This window comes from Chinchilla lanigera, unplaced genomic scaffold (assembly GCF_000276665.1).
Source record: "Chinchilla lanigera isolate Chin_1 unplaced genomic scaffold, ChiLan1.0 scaffold00106, whole genome shotgun sequence".
In the NCBI taxonomy this organism is placed as follows: domain Eukaryota; kingdom Metazoa; phylum Chordata; class Mammalia; order Rodentia; family Chinchillidae; genus Chinchilla; species Chinchilla lanigera.
This window is the reverse complement of record NW_004955507.1, coordinates 4459695-4477316: the sequence shown is the minus strand read 5'-3', so window position 1 is coordinate 4477316 and position 17622 is coordinate 4459695. Positions and strand designations below refer to the sequence as shown.

General features: G+C 37.2%; 1 protein-coding gene across 1 annotated transcript in view; it reads left to right on the top strand.

Annotated features, from left to right (window-relative positions):
- Nucleotides 1–17622, top strand: part of Hpse2 (heparanase 2 (inactive)) — a 763300-nt gene that overhangs the window by 728660 nt on the left and 17018 nt on the right. The window contains exons 10-11 of the mRNA XM_005407665.2: nucleotides 9184–9329; nucleotides 16291–16437. Coding sequence (XP_005407722.1) covers nucleotides 9184–9329; nucleotides 16291–16437 — 293 coding nt within the window. The remainder of the gene's footprint in view (nucleotides 1–9183; nucleotides 9330–16290; nucleotides 16438–17622) is intronic.

Below are 17622 nucleotides of genomic sequence, written 5' to 3'. Positions count from 1 at the left end.
CCAATCCAAAAATGGGCAGCGGAGATGAATACACACTTCTCAGATCATGAAATACAAATTGCAAATAAATACATGAGAAAATATTCAACATCATTAGTCATTCAAAAAATGCAAATTAAAACATTGAGATTCCACCTTACCCCAGTAAGAATGGCTAGCATTAAGAAATCTACCAATAACTAATGCTGGCAAGGCTGTGGAGAAATAGGAACCCTTCTCCACTGCTGGTGGGAATGCAGACTGGTGAAACCACTGTGGAAATCAGTTTGGAGATTCCTCAACAAACTAGGACTAGAGGTCCCATTTAACACAGCTATTCCCCTTCTGGGTATTTTCCCAGATCTGAAAACATCATACCACAGCAATATATATGCAGCTATGTTCATAGCAGCACAATTTGTAATTGCTAAATTGTGGTAGCAACCCAAATGTCCATCCACCGAGGATTGGATAAGAAAATTGTGGTACTTTTATATAATGGAATTTTACTCAGCTATAAAGAAAGATAAACTCGAGGCTTTTATAGATAAATGGTCACAACTAAAGACCATACTCATAAGTGAAATAAATCAGACCTGCATGTGCAAGCACTGCATTGTCTTACTAGTGTAAAACCTGAAAGAGCTAATAAAAACTCGGAGGTATGATAGACATTGTGAAATGATAGGAAAATGCTCAAGGGTAAAGGGCAACTGGGATGTGGGAAAAGAGAAGGGACAGAAGGAGAAATTTTGTATGTATGTATATACAGGATAGTTAACATAGTTGGTTTACTGTCTTCTATTTCTTTGCTGAATAAAATTGTTAATGAGTCCTTGATTGATCAATATTGCATGTCTCTGTTTTCATGAGAAGCCACTTTGAAGATATCAATATGTAATACAAGAAGCATTGTTAATTTCCTACCACTTTGTAACTCTGTATTGTCTGTACTGTTCTTTTGCTATTTTGTAAACGTTGTCTGTCAAAAAAAAATAAATAAATAAAAGAAACGCATTAACTCAAAGGGCATTCCATCTTTGACTAAAAGTCAAAGGATGGAAAACAATACTCTATGCAACAGGAACCCCGAAAAAAGCAGGGTAGCTATTCTATTTGCAGACAACGTGAACTTCAAACCAAGAATAATCAAAGGAGACAAAGAAGGTTGCTACATACTTTTTAGGGGAAAACCATAAGAGGAAGAGATAAAAATTGTAAATATCTATGCACCAGATATGGAACACACAACTATATAAGACAAATTTTAACAGACATGAAAAATCAAATAAGCAGTAACATAATCATAACAGGGGACTTTAATACCCATTATCACAAAGAGATAGACCAACTAGACAAAAAATCAGCAAAGAAATAACAGAACTAAGCCAAACTTGTGAACAAATGCATTAGTAGAACTTCACAGAGTGTTCCACCAAACAATATCAGAGTACACATTCTTTGCAGCTACACACAGGATGTTCTCTAAAATAGACCACCTACTAGCCCATACAACATGCTTAAGTAAATGCAAAGAAATTGAAATTATCCCATGCATAGTATCAGACCATAGTGCAATGTAATTTGAAATTATTGACAAAAGAAATCACAAAAACTCCATAAATACATAGAAATCAGATAACACCTTCCTGAACAACCAATGGGTCACAGATGCAATTAAGGAACAAATTTAACAATATGTACAATCAAACAAAAATGCAGATACAACTTATAGGAACCTGTAGGATGCAAGGAGAGTAGTCCTAACAGGAAAATTTATAGCAGTGAATTCCCACATCAGGAAAACAAAATGAGCACAAATAAACAACCTTATGCTGCACCTCAGCTTCTAGAAAAAAAAGAGCAAGTCAAGTTCAAAGAAGGGAGGAAATTATAAAGATCAGAGCAGAAATTAACACAATAGAGGCTAAGAAAACAACATAAGAATTAATGAATCAAAGAGTTGGTTCTTTAAAAGAATAAATAAAATTCATAAACCCCTAGTCAATATTATCAAAAAAAGAAAGAAAAAACTGAAATTCATGCAATGAGGAATTCTATAGAATTCTCAGATTCTATAGAAATTCAGAAATCATCAATAAATACTTTGAAAATCTTTACTCTTATGGGATGGAAAACACAGAGGAAATGGACAGATTCCTAGATACATATGAATTACCAAAGCTCAATCAAGAAGATATAAAAATCCTCAATGACTAAATATCAGCCAATGAAATTGAATATGTAGTAAAAAAAACTTACCAAAAAAGAAAACTCCAGGTCCTGATGAATTCATAGCTGAATTCTACAAGAAATTTGGAAACATTTAATGCCAATTCTTCTAAAAATCTTTCAGGAAATGGAAACAGAAAAATTCTCCCTAACTCATTCCTGGAGGCAAATATTACACTAATACAAAAACCAGAGAAAACCCTAACTAAAAAAGAGAACTACAGGCCAATTTCCCTGATGCATGTAGATGCAAAAAGTCTTGATAAGATATTAGCAAACAGAATGTAGCAAATCATCAAGAAGATTAAATATCACAACCAATTGAAATTCATCCCAGGAATCCAGGGATGGCTCAATATACACAAATCAATTAATTTAATAGATCATATCAATACAGCCAAAGGCAAAAATCATATACCATCTCAACAGATGCAGAAAAAGCTTTTTATGAAGTCCAGTACTCATTTGTGATAAAAATCCTACAGGAAATTGGACTACATGGTCTTTACCTCACTTTGACAAAAACCATCTATGCCAAACCAACAGCCAACATCATACTAAATGGACAAAAACTAAAAGCTTTCACTTTAAAATCAAGACTAAGAAAAGGATGTCCACCATCTCCACTCCTATTCAATATAATTCTGGAACCATTAGCCAGAGCAATTAGACAAGAAAGAAAAATAAAAGGAATAAAGACAGGAAAGGAAGAAATGTAATTATCAGTATTTGCAGATTACATGATACTCTACATAGAAGACTCCCAAAACTCCACCAAAACACTTGTAGATTTAATACCCACATTCAGTAGCATAGCTGGATACCAAGTCAACACTCAAAAATCAATAGCATTCGTGTACACCAGAAAAAAGCTCACTAATAGAGCAATTAGGGAAACCACTCCTTCAACAATGACATGCAAAACAATGAAATATTTAGGAATCAATCTAACAAAGGAAGTAAGAGATCTATACAGCAAAAATTACAGTACTCTGAAAATAGAGATTGAAGAGGATTTCGGAAAATGGAAAGATATTCCTTGCTTGTGAATAGGAAGAAACAACATTGTGAAAATGGTGACAGTCCCAAAATTGGTGTACAGTTCAAAACAAACCCAATTAAAGTACCATTAGTATACTGCACAGAACTAGAGGAAACATTCCTAAAATTTGTCTGGAACTGGAGGAGGCCTAGAATTTAGCAAAAGGAAGCCAGAGAAGCAAAGGAAAGGCAAGAGGCATCAATCACAATCCCTATCTGAAATTATACTACAAAGCTACTGTGATAAAATCAGCATGGTACTGGCAAAAAAAAACAGACCAGAAGATCAGTGGAACAGATTAGAAGATACAGACACAACTACAAACATATTCAGCTGCTTTATCTTTGACAATGGGGCCAACATGTTCACTGGAAGAAAGATAGCCTCTTTCATAAATGGTGCTGGAAAAACTGGCTTTCCACATACTGAAGACTGAAATTAAACCCATGTCTATCATCATGCACCAAAATAAAGTCAAAATAGATTTTTAAAAATCTAGATATTAAAACAGAAACATTATATCTACTGCAAGATAAAGTAGGTAGAAATCTTGAAGACACAGGTTTAGGCACAGAGTTCATGAACAAAAATCAAACTGCACAGGGAATACTCAAAGAATCAACGACTGGGATCGCATCTTATGGAAAAGTTTTGCACATCAAAAGAAGTCCCTAACAGGGTAAAAAGAAAGCCCACAAATTGGGAAAATATTTTAGCCCACTGTCCCTCAGACAAAGGACTTCTATCTGGAATACATAAAGAATTTTTAAATATCAGGCCCCCCGAATTCAAAGACCCAATCCAATAATGGGTATCTGAGATGAATACACACTTCTCTACTAAAGAGATACTAATGGCAAATAAATATATGGAAAAATGTTCAACATCATCAGTCATTCGAGAAATGGAAATTAAAACAACACTAAGTTTCCATCTCATCTGAGAAAGAATGGCTATCATCAAAAAATCAGCCAATAATAAATGCTTGTGGGGCTGTGAGGAACAAGGAATCCTTTTCCACTGCTAGTAGGAGTGTAGACTGGTGAAACCACTGTGGAAATCAGTGTGGAGGCTCTTCACAAAAGTAGGATTAGAGGTCACAGTTAACCCAGCTATTCCTCTTCTGGATATTTCTCCAGAAAAACTGAAAACATCATACCACAGCAATATATGTGCACCCATGTTTATAGCAGCACAATTTGTCATAGCTAAATCTTGGAACCAACCCAAATGCCAATCAACTGAGGAATGGATAAAAACAATGTGGTATTAAAAAAGATAAACTTGAGTCTTTTATAGGAAAGTGGATGCAACTAGAGACCATACTTACAAGTGAAATAAATCAGACCCACATATGTAAACATCATATTTTCTCCCTGGTGTGAGAATATGAAAGAGTAAATAAAATCTGAAAGGTACAATAGATTTTGTGCAAGGGGAAAGAAACTGCTCAAATAGGAAGGAGCTCAAATACAGTTGAAGATGGGGAGAGGAAAAAGAAAGATGGAAGAGAAAAAAATGTATATGTATATACAGGATAGCTAGGATAATTGTACTATTAATATCTTTTGGTTTATTGAAAGAAAATGCTAATGTGTAACTGGTCAATCTTACATGACTATATCTGGTTCTATGTGCACCCATTTTGAAGATAACATTATGTAATATAAGAACCATTGTTAATATCCTATCACCATGTTTTGAAATTCTGTATCTCTATGATGTTTTGTTTATGTATTTGTTTTTTTTTTATTTTGGCTTTTTCTTTTTTCTTTAAAATGAAAACCTAAATTATATGTATATACAAGGATAGCTGGGATAGGCGTATTGCTGATGTTTGTGGTTTATTGAAAGGAACAGTCAATGCTTAATTTTTTTTTCTTGACCAATTTTGCATGCTTGAATCTGGTAATCAGAATGACTGATCTGAAAAACAACAGTATGCAGTATAAGAACAATTGTTGAACTCCCACCATCTTGTATGGTGAAGCTCTGCATCATTTCCAATTTTTTTTTTTTACGTGTTACTGTCTTGGATTATTTGATCAATCTTACATTCTTATGTCTGGTGGACTGAGTAACTTTGTTGAAGATAACAGTATGTAATGTAGCAACCATTGTTAATTCCTATCATTTTATTTTGAGGTCATGCATCGTTTTTGCTGTTGTTTTGATTTTGTCTTCCTTGTTGTTTTGTTAGTTTTTTTAATCTTTAAAATAAGAAAAGAACCTGAAAGAGTAAATAAAACCTGAAATGTACAATAGATATTGTCAAAGAGAACAAAATTGCTCAAAGTGAAGGAACAACAGGGATGAGGGAAAGGAGAAAAGAAAGAAAAAAGGAAAGGAAAAAAATACATATGTATATAGAAGGTTAGCTGTGATAATTGTACTGTTGATGTCTATTGGTTTATTGAACAGTTAATGCTTAACTTTCTTCTTCACCAATTTTGCATGCTTATATCTGGCAATCTGAACAACTAATTTGAAGACAACAATATAACCATGGTAGAATTCCTACCATCTTGTTTAGTGAAGCTCTGTATCATTTCTAATGCTTTAAAATTATTTTTTATTCTCTTTAATGGTTTGATCAATCTTGCATTCTTACATCTGGTAATCTGAGCAACTTTGTTGAAGATAACAATATGTAATATAACAGCCATGGTTAATTCCTATCTTGTTTTGAAATTCTGCATCATTTTTATTGTTTTTGTTGTTTTGCTTTTGTCTTTGCTGTTGTTATTTTGTTATTGTTTTTTTCTCTTTAAAATAAAAAAGAATGACAATTCTAACATACGGTACAACATGGATAAACTTTAAAAATATTATGCTTGGTGAAATATGCCAGTCACAAAAAAGTAAAATACTTTATGACTTCACTTACATGAGATACACATAAAATAGAATACGAGGTACACATAAAGTGGCTTCCAAGGGAGAAGAAAATAGGAGATTAAAGTTTAACAGTTATAGAGTTTCAGTTTTACAGCATGAGATGAGTTATGGAAATAGATGGTGAGAATGGTTACATAGCATTATGACTGTATTTAACATCACTGAACTATTAAAATGGTTGATGTTATAAGTTTTCTGTGCATTTTACCACGAAAGAAAAGCTGTCTGGGGAGGGTACTAGTCATTAAGAATTAACTTCATCAACTTATTTTATGGATCTACTTCAAAACTTCTTTAGAGCATTACCCAAGTATCCACACCTTTCTGAGAGAACATTTTGGCATTTAACTATCCCATAGGGGAAAGAAGTGTGTTTTCAAATAATAAATCTGTATATAAATTCAACTTTATGACTTAATCATGATGAAACTGTATCAATTTCTCTGAAATATATATTTATTTTTGCATAATTATTGAGAATATATTTTCTTCCTAAACATGAATGGGTTGCTACAAATGTTTTTTTACCTTAAGTGAAAACTGCCATCACTAAACGAAAGTGTGAGAGCAAGCCTATTAAACTTTTTCACATTTCCTACATAATAAACACTTGTTTGATGTCAGACGTTGAAATGATGGATAAGAAAATTGTGAGTTGGAATTGGAGAAATAGAAGTATTTTGTGCTCTCACCTTTCTTGTAAATGACCTGAGAATATAGGAGTCAGAAATTCAATTATAGCAACTCCCTGTACTAAAAGGAAGGATCCGGGCTGGGGATTTAGCTCAGCGGCGCAGCGCCTGCCTGGCAAGCGCAAGATCGTGAGTTCGATTTCCGGTACCAGAAAAAAAAAAAGAAAAAAGAAAAAACTAAAACGCAGGATCCCTTTCAGATTCTGTATCTATAGAATTCTTGTTTGTTAGTTGTCTTATGTCTTTATGGTGTATGACTTTGTATTTCTTAGAGAGAATGAAAGTCTTGCACAACAACTAGAGATAAATGAATCCTTATTCTTTTTTGAAGGCTCCTTTGACTAGTTTTGTGACTTGAAATGTACCTTTAAATATCTTGAACCCTTCTTCGTATGTACAAAAAAGGAATAATAATCTCTAACCATGGGAACTACTGAAGATGTACCAGGATAACAGTAATCAACTAAAATATTAAGTTGTATTAAACATTTATTTTTAAAATGGCATGTTATAAATTAGTAAAAAAAAAGTGTAAATCTCATTGGAATATGAGAGACACTTCACAGAGTGATGATAAAAACCACAGAAATTGTAACCAAATAAGAATAAATTAAACCAATGACATTTTTCCATCTATATGATTGATAGCAATTGAATATGTGCCATTTTTAATATTAGGAAACTACAGTTAACTGTCATCTTAGGGCCACTTAAAATTAATTAAAGTAAACAGACTGATAACACTTAGAGACAAATACTGGTGGGTTTGGAGCTAACCTGGTGGCAGAGGGACTTTGAGAATTTTTTTTATTTTGTGCAATTCACCAGAAGCTTTTAGGCAGCTAATGCTATAGATGATCACACAAAAAGACAAGTATCATCAAGAGGTTTCTGCATGAAAAGACGAAGGTAAACGGCATGACTTATGTCTTTAACACTGAAGGTTACACACTGAATAATAATATGTTCACTGAATTCCACAATTTGGAGTGAAGTGGGGAGTAACAAATTAACTAGCCGTTTTACATGACTTTTTAAACACTGAAGTTATTATCCTACATAGATATGAGGATATTATACAATACAAATGCATATTGGTATCAAATAAATACAAATGGGATTTATTGGTGTCAAATAAATACAAAAAAATACAACTGGTATCAAATACAATTCAAATGCATATATTGGTATCAAAAAGAAGAACGTAATGTGAAAAGTAGCAAACAAACAGAAATTAAGGTGGCTTAATAGAAGGCTTTTGTAAGATCAGACACATACATGGTGCCTTAATTACTTTCTTGCTACTGGGACAGAATACCCAACACCAGTTAAAGGAGGAAAGGTTTACTTTAATTCACAGTTTGTAGAGGTTTCAGTCCAGAGTTGACTCTAAGGCAGGGCAGCAGGGCAGAAGGACATGGTAGAGGAGAAACAGTTCATGGCAGGGCAGGCAATAGGGAGGAAGCAGTAGCAGTAAGCCTCCCTTTCCCTTTTATTCCATTCAGGCTACAAGGCTATTGGTTAGTTTCACTCACTTGCAGGGTGGGCCTTCCCTTTATCCACACTCAGAACTATGCTAAACCAACTAGTGGACTAAAGTAGTTATCACACACCCTTAATCCATATTACTCACACACACTAGGTCCAGCTATCTCCTAACTGCCCCACTTATGATGCATGAAGCTTTGGGGAGACATCTAGATACAAACTATAACACATGGATTACCAATTAAATATTATCAGTTACAAGTGAAACCTAGAATGGTTAAAGTGTCATGCTCTTATTTAATTTAGAATTGTTTTTATTGTAGATTACTGAGAACAACCAGGTGTTAGCACTATGATATACAAATATTTTTCTGTTTGTCTTTGTGGCCCTGGAACTGAGAACTCTAAGTGCCTGTCTAGAAAAGCTCCATGTCCCTACTCCTTTGATAGTAGTTCCCAGTGACAATATTTGGAGGATGATATTTTGGGTTCTCATATTGGTAACAATTCTAAGGATTAGAAACCTCTCATCTTACAATTAAACAGAAGCCATAAGCCAGCACAAAAGTAAAGTCATAGGGGAAAAAATACTTAAAAATGTAAGACCTCAATTGGTTATTATATGTGTGAAAAACTTTGATGCATTTGTTCATATGCTCTTCTCCATAACCATTCCACATTTATCCCATAGAAAAGGCCACTTTAGATGGTACCCACTTCATTGTCAATCCAGAGTAAGTATTTTACTGGGATGATTCTTGGTAAAAAAAAATTTGGCCGGTGTGGATGTCATAGTTACTCACAATACCTGAACTGAGCTCTCTTCCTGATACTCTGCCTCTGTGTTCTCAGGACTACTGGCTCTCACTACTTTACAAGCGCCTGATTGGCCCCAAAGTCTTGGCAGTGCATGTGGCTGGGCTCCAGAGGAAGCCACGGCCTGGCCGAGTGATCCGGGACAAACTAAGGATTTATGCTCACTGCACAAACCACCACAAGTAAGTCCTCATAAAAATGGAACAGAAAGGCCATCCCAATGGGTTTCAGCCCCTGAGAATTCTATGCCATTTGGAACCTCTTCAAGAATTATCTGTATTCACTGATATTAATTGAAAACTGCCTCTGGAGTCACCATACACTGCAAGTTTCACATGGTTCTGACAAACACACTTTTTTCCAGTTATACCTCTCTTTTCATACTTACAGGATCTATTCATAAAGAAATTTATAGTGGGGCCGGGATATAGCTCTACAGCACAGTGCCTGCCTGGCAAGTGCAAGGTCATGAGTTCAATTCCCAGCACCAAAAAAAAAAAAAAAAAAAAAACAAGAAAAAAAGAAAGAAAGAAATTTATAAGATACATGCTATTTGTTCATCTAACAAATTTTTGCTGGGTATTTTCTCTGTGCCAGTTGACATAAAGTCCATGAAGTTTTTTGTGTGCCTAAGCCTAAGCCAAGGCAAAGGCCATGTCTTGTCCTACAATCCACCCACAGAGCTTAAGAAAAAGGTGTCCAATTATAAAACGCATGCTGAGAGCTGCACTAAGAGGAACCTAACTCCAGACCAATGTGTCTCAAACTGGGTACCCCAGAACTAGAAGAGTGCCTGAGGATAGCTTTAGAGCTGCTTTCATTACTACAAAAAAAAGAAAGAAAGAAAGAAAATCTTCTCAGCTATTTTGTGTTAAGAAGATAAATCAAATGTAGGCTTTCTTTTAGAGATGGGGGATGGGTAATGAGGAAAAAGATCCCCAGAGGTATAACATTCCAGTGTGGTAATGTGTGGTTATCCTTTTTTTTTTTTGAGCTAAAGCACTCGTGGTCATTTAGAGTTGTCTTTAAAACAAACGGGAAAATTAGCGATCAGTAAATAAACAGATAAAAAAAGTTTTAAAATATGAAGACTATGAGAGAAAATTTTAAAATTGTTCTTAAAGTAAAACCCATCTGGTCAAATATGTCTTTCTGACATCACTTCCTGTTTAAGGAGAGCAGGCTGCCCTGGATAAGACAACTTTCTCTTACTGTGCAGAAAACCTGGGAGCAGAATTGTGGCAGATTCCTCCTGCCAGACCTCTATCCCTGGGCCTGTCAAGCCTATCAGGGACTGATCAAGGGGAGGGGAAGCACAAAGAGCTGTGTGGTCAGATTACACCAGATGCTTCTTCTCAGTCCTTGATGAGACAGGAGCCAAGCCAGCTAATTCCTCATGATAAGCTTTTTCAAAGAATAACTCCGAGCAAAGGGGGGCAAACAGCCAATTGTCTTGCCTGTAGATACAAGTGCCTATTGTAGGTGAGGGAAGGCTGGTTTGGGCAGAGGCCAGAGGCTTTCAACATCCCTTTTGCTCAGCAGGAAGCTCAATCCCATACCTGACAGGGTGACTGCTGTATGGCCTTGGCCTGGAGTTATCTGATCATCACACAAGGGAACATTGTATTCCTTGTCTCTGCCTACCCCTGAGGTAACCACCCAAATGGTAGACACCCAGCCTCAAGAGAGAAAAATTGCTCTTGGCACCTTCTGCCCCTATTGGAAAATATACCAATCTTTGGCCTTTATACTACTGTTCTAGGGACCTAAGAAAAAAGTGTCTGGCACCATATGGGTTTAGCAGGATTTGTATGTCTTCCCTACATATACTTAGCCTGATGTTCATCCAAGTGTTCTTTGACATTCTCATGGGAAGTTGTTGCTAATGTTCTAAGTACACCATGTACTCAGGCCAGCATTTTATTCATTTTTATATTCTTAGTATCTCATATTATAAGTAGCATGAAGGTCTCATAAATATTTGATAGATGGATGAATGAATGAATGCAGAAATAGGGCATCAATATGTTACTACTGACTTATAATTTTGCTGTTTTCCTCTGTGATATCACCAAGAGGAGATGGTGTGGTAGAGTTGCTAGTTATACCATTCACTATCATGCGCCCTCGACAAATTAGTAAAATCATCTGGATTTGGAAACTCCAGATGGGATACCACGAGGTTCCTTTTAGTACAATCTCTTCACTTCCCCATTAAAAAGAAATGAGCAAAGGCTTTCATAATCCATGGATCATGAATTATGTCATATATGACCCATAAAGATAAAAATTGAGGCAAAGATCCTAAACCCATAAAGCATACCTACAATGGAGCCAGCTAAGGTTACACATCTCCTCCACATAGCAGGTGTCAGGTGCCTAGGTAGGTATTCACAAGAATAGAGGTGTGTCTGCACTCTTCTCTGGGAAGCCATGTGCCTTATCTGTGCCCTACATTCTGTATAATGGTCCTAAGAAATCACTACTGATTCATTAATTTATTTGTGGCCAAAGAGGTTAAAGTCAGAATTGACCAAGAGTGGGCATGTTGGCTTCATGCTAATCAGCTTTGACCATTGCTCTAAAAATAAATATTCTGAGTCAAGGGCAGGGGATATAGCTCAGTGGCACAAGCGCGCCTGGCAAGTGCAAATTCGTGAGTTCGATTCCCGGTCAAAAAAAAAAAAAAAATTCTGAGTCAAAACAGGAATTGGATAAGAAAGGAGAAACTTAGTAACAGAACAATGCAAAGGAAGTGTCTTTCAAAAGAACAACTGCACTCCAATGTGTATTGAACATTTGCTATGTAACAAGCACCTTGCCAGGTATTTGCATTTATGTTATCTTCCTGAATTCTAAAGGTTCTACCTTTAGAGTCATTTGGCCCAGCACCCTATTGCACACAAGACGTCCTTTTCCTTCTTTCTGACAGTCATAGAACATCTACTTAGAGACCTTACTGCCTCTCCTGGCAGCCTCTTGCACTCTGGGTCACTTCTGACCTACCAGACCCTTGTTGCTTGTAGTTGATTTAGAAGACAAAGTTAGGTGCTCATATCAACACCAGCAGGTGCTTTTCTGCTTTCCACTCTAGAGTTCACAAATTAAGATGCTAGAGTTAACAAATTAGCAGTTCTCACCCCAGATCTTGCTCAGAGAACAATCAAGTTTTAACAGAGAAACCTTTTCTTATGAACCATTCTACTGAGACAATGTATGTTTGTGGGATGGAGCTGAGGTCTGTAGCCAAGTTCAGAACCAATTGGAACCTGGTGGATGTTGAAGCAAAACTGGGCCTTTTGGGGTTCAAGTTAGTTTACTATTGGCAAAACACAACTTCCTGTTTTTCAGAAGAAGTTTTTTCAAAAGCTCATAAAAAAGGTTCCTGAGGCTTCTTGGACATCAAATGACTCTTGCAAAAAAAATATTTTGATGACTTAAGTGTAAATGAATCAGAAACATGTGGATTAAATTTCCCTTAAAATACACAGGGGCTTTGAAATTAAGGGGAAAAAATGTTTGGCAAAACATGGCCTGACTTTTACGGAACCCAAACCTTTGAATTAGATTTGGATATAATGGACCAACCCAGTGCTCAAGCACATTGACTTTCACTGGAAATGACCATGGGCTGCAAAGCATCATCCTCCTTTCTGTTCCCAGACCCCCAGCCTCACTGGAGATATTTCTACAGCAGGACTGTTTTCTATCTGGTACTCAAGATGCACCACCCACATGACATCTCCCACCTCTTATAGCAAGGATATTCCAGTTCAAGTTTCCCTTCCCTGACTCACTTCCTCCTCCTCCCATGGCAACACAGAGAAGACATCAAGCAGGAAAAGAACAGCCAGCAGAGATGAACTCCAGATACATGGATTGGCTGCTGGTGAAAAAGAGCAAGATGGACGTTCTATCCAGACAGCTTCTCTCCAGACAAGGCCATTCACAACGGTGACTGAAAACCACCTGGACTTGACATCAGGTGTCAAAAATGGCCCACTGACCAAGCCTTAGGACACCATTTTCTTAAGGAACAGACACTCCTACAGGATTAGTTTTCTGTGGGCAGAAAATACACATTCTTCAAGAATCTGGAGTCTCAACACAGTACTCTTAGGTTGATACTGTAACCAGCAGCCAAGAATTTACCTTCCAGCCAAAAAGTTTCTGTTTCATGTCCTTGCCTATCACAAGCAGGATGAGGGATAGCTCAGGCAGTCTTGTCTTCAGTGCCAGTCTGCCTGAGGAGGGCCCAAAAGGTCTGTGAGAACCTTCCACGTTTGTCCTGGCCTGTACTGGTTTGTCTCCCCCAGGAGAACTGTGTAAATGGAGATCAGACCATTGCCAAGCAGCTTGAAAAGACAGCCTTCCCCGCAGCGGTGCTATGATTTCAAATGTCCCTCCCACCCACCACTTCCCCACAGCCTACCCTTCTCTCTAAAGCTCTAAGGGCTCATTCTGCCCCAAATCTGTTGAAGAGAAACTCGTAAATGCAAGCATGTGGCTCTCTCCTCTCTGATTCTGGCCTTGGGAGTATTATTTGATAGTTGCTTGCAAAAGGGTTTACTTCAATCTGGCAAAACTAGTACCCATCCATGCCTATTTTGCTCACACCCTGAGGCCCAGAGTACAGTAATGATCTCTTCCTCAAGTTTGGACATATTTTTAGCTAAACTGAAAGCCCATCAATGGAATCTAGTTGTTCTAGTGATGGTCAGTGACAGCACAGACTGTCAACATCTTTCTCCAGAGCTGCGGTGACACATGTCTTCTCAAATCTATTGGCATTTTCTTCTGATTCATTTTGCTACAGTAGCTAGTTAACATGGGATTAGAAGGGGCTGCAGGAGAGACTACACAGGAGAGACATTTTAAGAATTTGTAAATTTAGGCATCTAAAAAGCTTTAAACACAATAATGTGCAAGGTACAAGAAAATACTCTGATGCACAGCCTGCTGGTATTCTAGGAGTTCTTCTCATAACCTTAATGGGTTGTTCTAAGTAAGTGTTTCCAAACCCAGCTTATTGGCCAAATAGCTCAGAAAGATTTTAAAATACAGATTCCCAGGCCTGGAGCTTAAATGGATTGAATCAGAATTTTCAGGGAAGAGCTCTGGAAACCATACCTCCCTGAAAAATCCCAAGTTATATATTGACCTGCCCTTGGTTGCTAAACTCTTAATTAGCACCTTTAAAAGCAGAGATCAGTGATCCAAAGATCAAGGGGTGATGCGTCTGCACAGAACGGTGTTTCCCTTTGGACAAAGTTGACTTAGAGTTTCTCCAAGCTTCTCCTTTGAAGGCAGGGCTGGGTCGTTCTTTCTGTTTCCTCTCATTAACCCATCCAGATGGGGCCTTAAGGGACCCCTTAAAAACAAGGTCTTTTTTCCTACAGAGAGAAGGAAATCATTATAGTTCTGTTGATACATGCTGAAAAACTCTTACATGTAGGCATATAGTTCTCCCAGGCTTCTGGACATCCTGTACTGGTTTAAAAGAATCCCAAATGGTGAATAGTTTTATAATCTTGGGGTAGGTAAAACAGAAAAAGCAGGAATCGAAAAGATAAATTTGACTACATAGAGTTCTTTTTAACCTATATATATCAGAATACAATGTAAACTGAAATGGACAAAGACAACTGTGGGATAGTTTTGCACCATGCATATATACAAAAGATTTCTATCTTTAACAAATAAATCGTGTTTATAAATCAAAAGAAAATGGCCAAAAGACATGAACAGGCAGTATATAAAAGAAGAAATAAAGTAGCAGATGGGCAAGTGAAAAAATGTGGCACTTCAGTATGAACTGGAAAAAAATACATACTACCACACATTGAGACCCCATTTTGACCTCTCACATCAGTGAGGATATTTTAAAAGATTAATTTTTATATTCTTAAGGATATGAGGACATTGGTGCCATCATACAGACCCAGTAGAAGCAAATTCCTAAAAAAAAACTTTCTGGACAGTTATTATTTTCAAAATGTGTGTATCCATTAGCACAAGCGAGGTTATGCTGTGATAACAAAGAACCCTCACATATCCGTGACTTTCAATAAGGAAATTTATTTCTCATTCACACTACTTGTTCATCATGGTTCAACTATAGCTCTCCTCTGCCTCATCTTCATTCTGGCACCTAGATCAATAGCTCAGTTTCTCTCAAAACAATTGTCAGCCTTCTGGCAGAGGGAAAAGAAACACAGTGAAACATAGCAAAACATAGGGGCTCCTAAAGCTTCTGCACAAAAGTTTTAACATATCTTTTCACATTTTACTAGCAAAGCAAATCATGTGGTCCCTTTCTGTTTCAGTAGAGCAGGGACATAAAATCTTCCCACAGATAGAACCACCACAGGGAATGAACTAGAAAAATGAGTGAGAAAGCACACAATGCACATTCCCCCTTGACCTAGTGACTACAACTTCTAGAGTTTTAAAAACCCAAAGTAACCCTGATGTGCAAAAAGTTTATGTAGAGTGAAGTCTTTCATGACAGAATTTATTATGGCATAAATTGAAAACAACACAAAGTCAAAAGTAGGGGACTAACTAAATAAATTATATTTCATTGCTATTATTAAAAATTCTATTCTTCTGCAAGTAGAATACATAATAACTTGAGAACATGTTTAAAATGTTCATTAATTGAAAAAGAGCCATGTAAATACTGTGGTACAAGTTATATAAAGACAGTAATATTTGTGTATGTGTCGAAGTACTTAATAAATATTTGTCAAATTAGTAACAAAAAATACTTGGAGGAGTGTTTACCAAAATGTTATATCTCAAAATTCTGTAATTATGGGGAATTTTATTTTCTCCTTTGTTTTTTAATCATGTTTTACATTCGTATTCAGAAAAATATGATTTTTCTTCTAAAATCACTGCAATAAATTTAAACAAGAATAGAAGGAATGTGGTAAGAAGCGGGTATCTTCTTTTCAGGAAACCACAAAAACAAGACCTTCATGTTTGAAGGTCTGTTGTGGCCAAGATCCATAAAACAAGAGCCATCTTCTGGGGTGGTCCTATTTTGTGCAGGCTATATATTATTTAGGTGGTGCATCTAACTGGCCACTTTCTCTCTCTCTCTCTCTCTCTCTCTCTCTCTCTCTCTCTCTCTCTCAGTCACAACTATGTTCGAGGCTCCATTACACTTTTCATCATCAACTTGCATCGATCAAGAAAGAAAATCAAACTGGCTGGGACTCTCAGGGACAAGCTCGTGCACCAGTATCTGCTGCAGCCTTATGGGCAGGAGGGCCTGAAGTCCAAGTAAGTACAGGCCTGGAAATATATTGTTTAGGAGCAAGTGAAGAATAGTTTAAAAGTTGAACAGGGAGGCAGCTGAAGTCACCCTTTTGCTAAAGGGGCCAAGGTTGCTACTAATTCACTCAGAGGCCCAGTGGGATGGAGTAAGACAAAGGATGGTCTAGAGTCAGGGAACTGCTGATTTCCTTTCGGATCTTGGTCAAGTTCTTCTCTGTCTCTAGGCTTAGAGTCCTCAACTTTAAAGTCAAATTTTGGGCAGAACATTTCCCAACAAAGTTATTCTTGGTATTTGAGCAAAACACTTTTTCACTATGCAAGATTAGTACATTGCAAGCCATTTGGCATTCTTGGAAACTGCCCATTCAACACTAACTGTGCCCTTGGTCATGTGACAACCCAAAATCCTGGTTGAGAACCATGTCCCTTCCAGCAATAATGTTCTGTAACACTATGGCTCCCTTTTTATCCGCACATTTCATGGGGCTTAGAAGAAGATGAGAAAAGGGTCAAAAGTTCAGAGAGTTCTTCTCCCTCTAACTGTATTCCTTGGATATGTCACTGCTTAATCTCAGTTTCCTCATCTGAACAATAGGAGGCAGATTATATTCTGGGGCTTCTGTGGCCCCTGCAAACTATAAATATATGAATCTGTACCAGGAGGCTATTGGCAACAATGATCTACCAACAGAATGCAGCTCTCAGATACAGCGAGATGGTGCCTCATCGAGGAAAGGCCAACCCAGCTCCCCCAACAAGGCCTCTCAGGAAGGGCATGGGATGCTCTGCAGTCTGGGGGCGTTCCCATTCCATTTTTAATGTTTACCAACTATAACAAAGCTGTAAACTTGGAGCAGGTGGCTTGCACTCCCACAGCTGCCCACAAATATTTGTGCTATAATTGTTCGCTGTTTCACTGCAACTTTGGTGGCTTGCATTTGGCTCCCAACTGTATGTACAATGGGAACAAAACACAGTCTGGGAAGTCACTTACTAAGTTCTTTAGCCCACCCTAGATCTGTAGTTTCACAGACTGGCTCTTTTTTCTGGCTACATGTACGTGGCTTCTCCTCTTCTTTCTTAGGAGGAAAGAAAAATATTTTATTCCTCTCTTTTTCCACTTCCCTGTAGTTCACAATGGGCATGCTCAGTTCACAGCCTTCAAGTCCCAGCTTCACCGCTAATTAACTG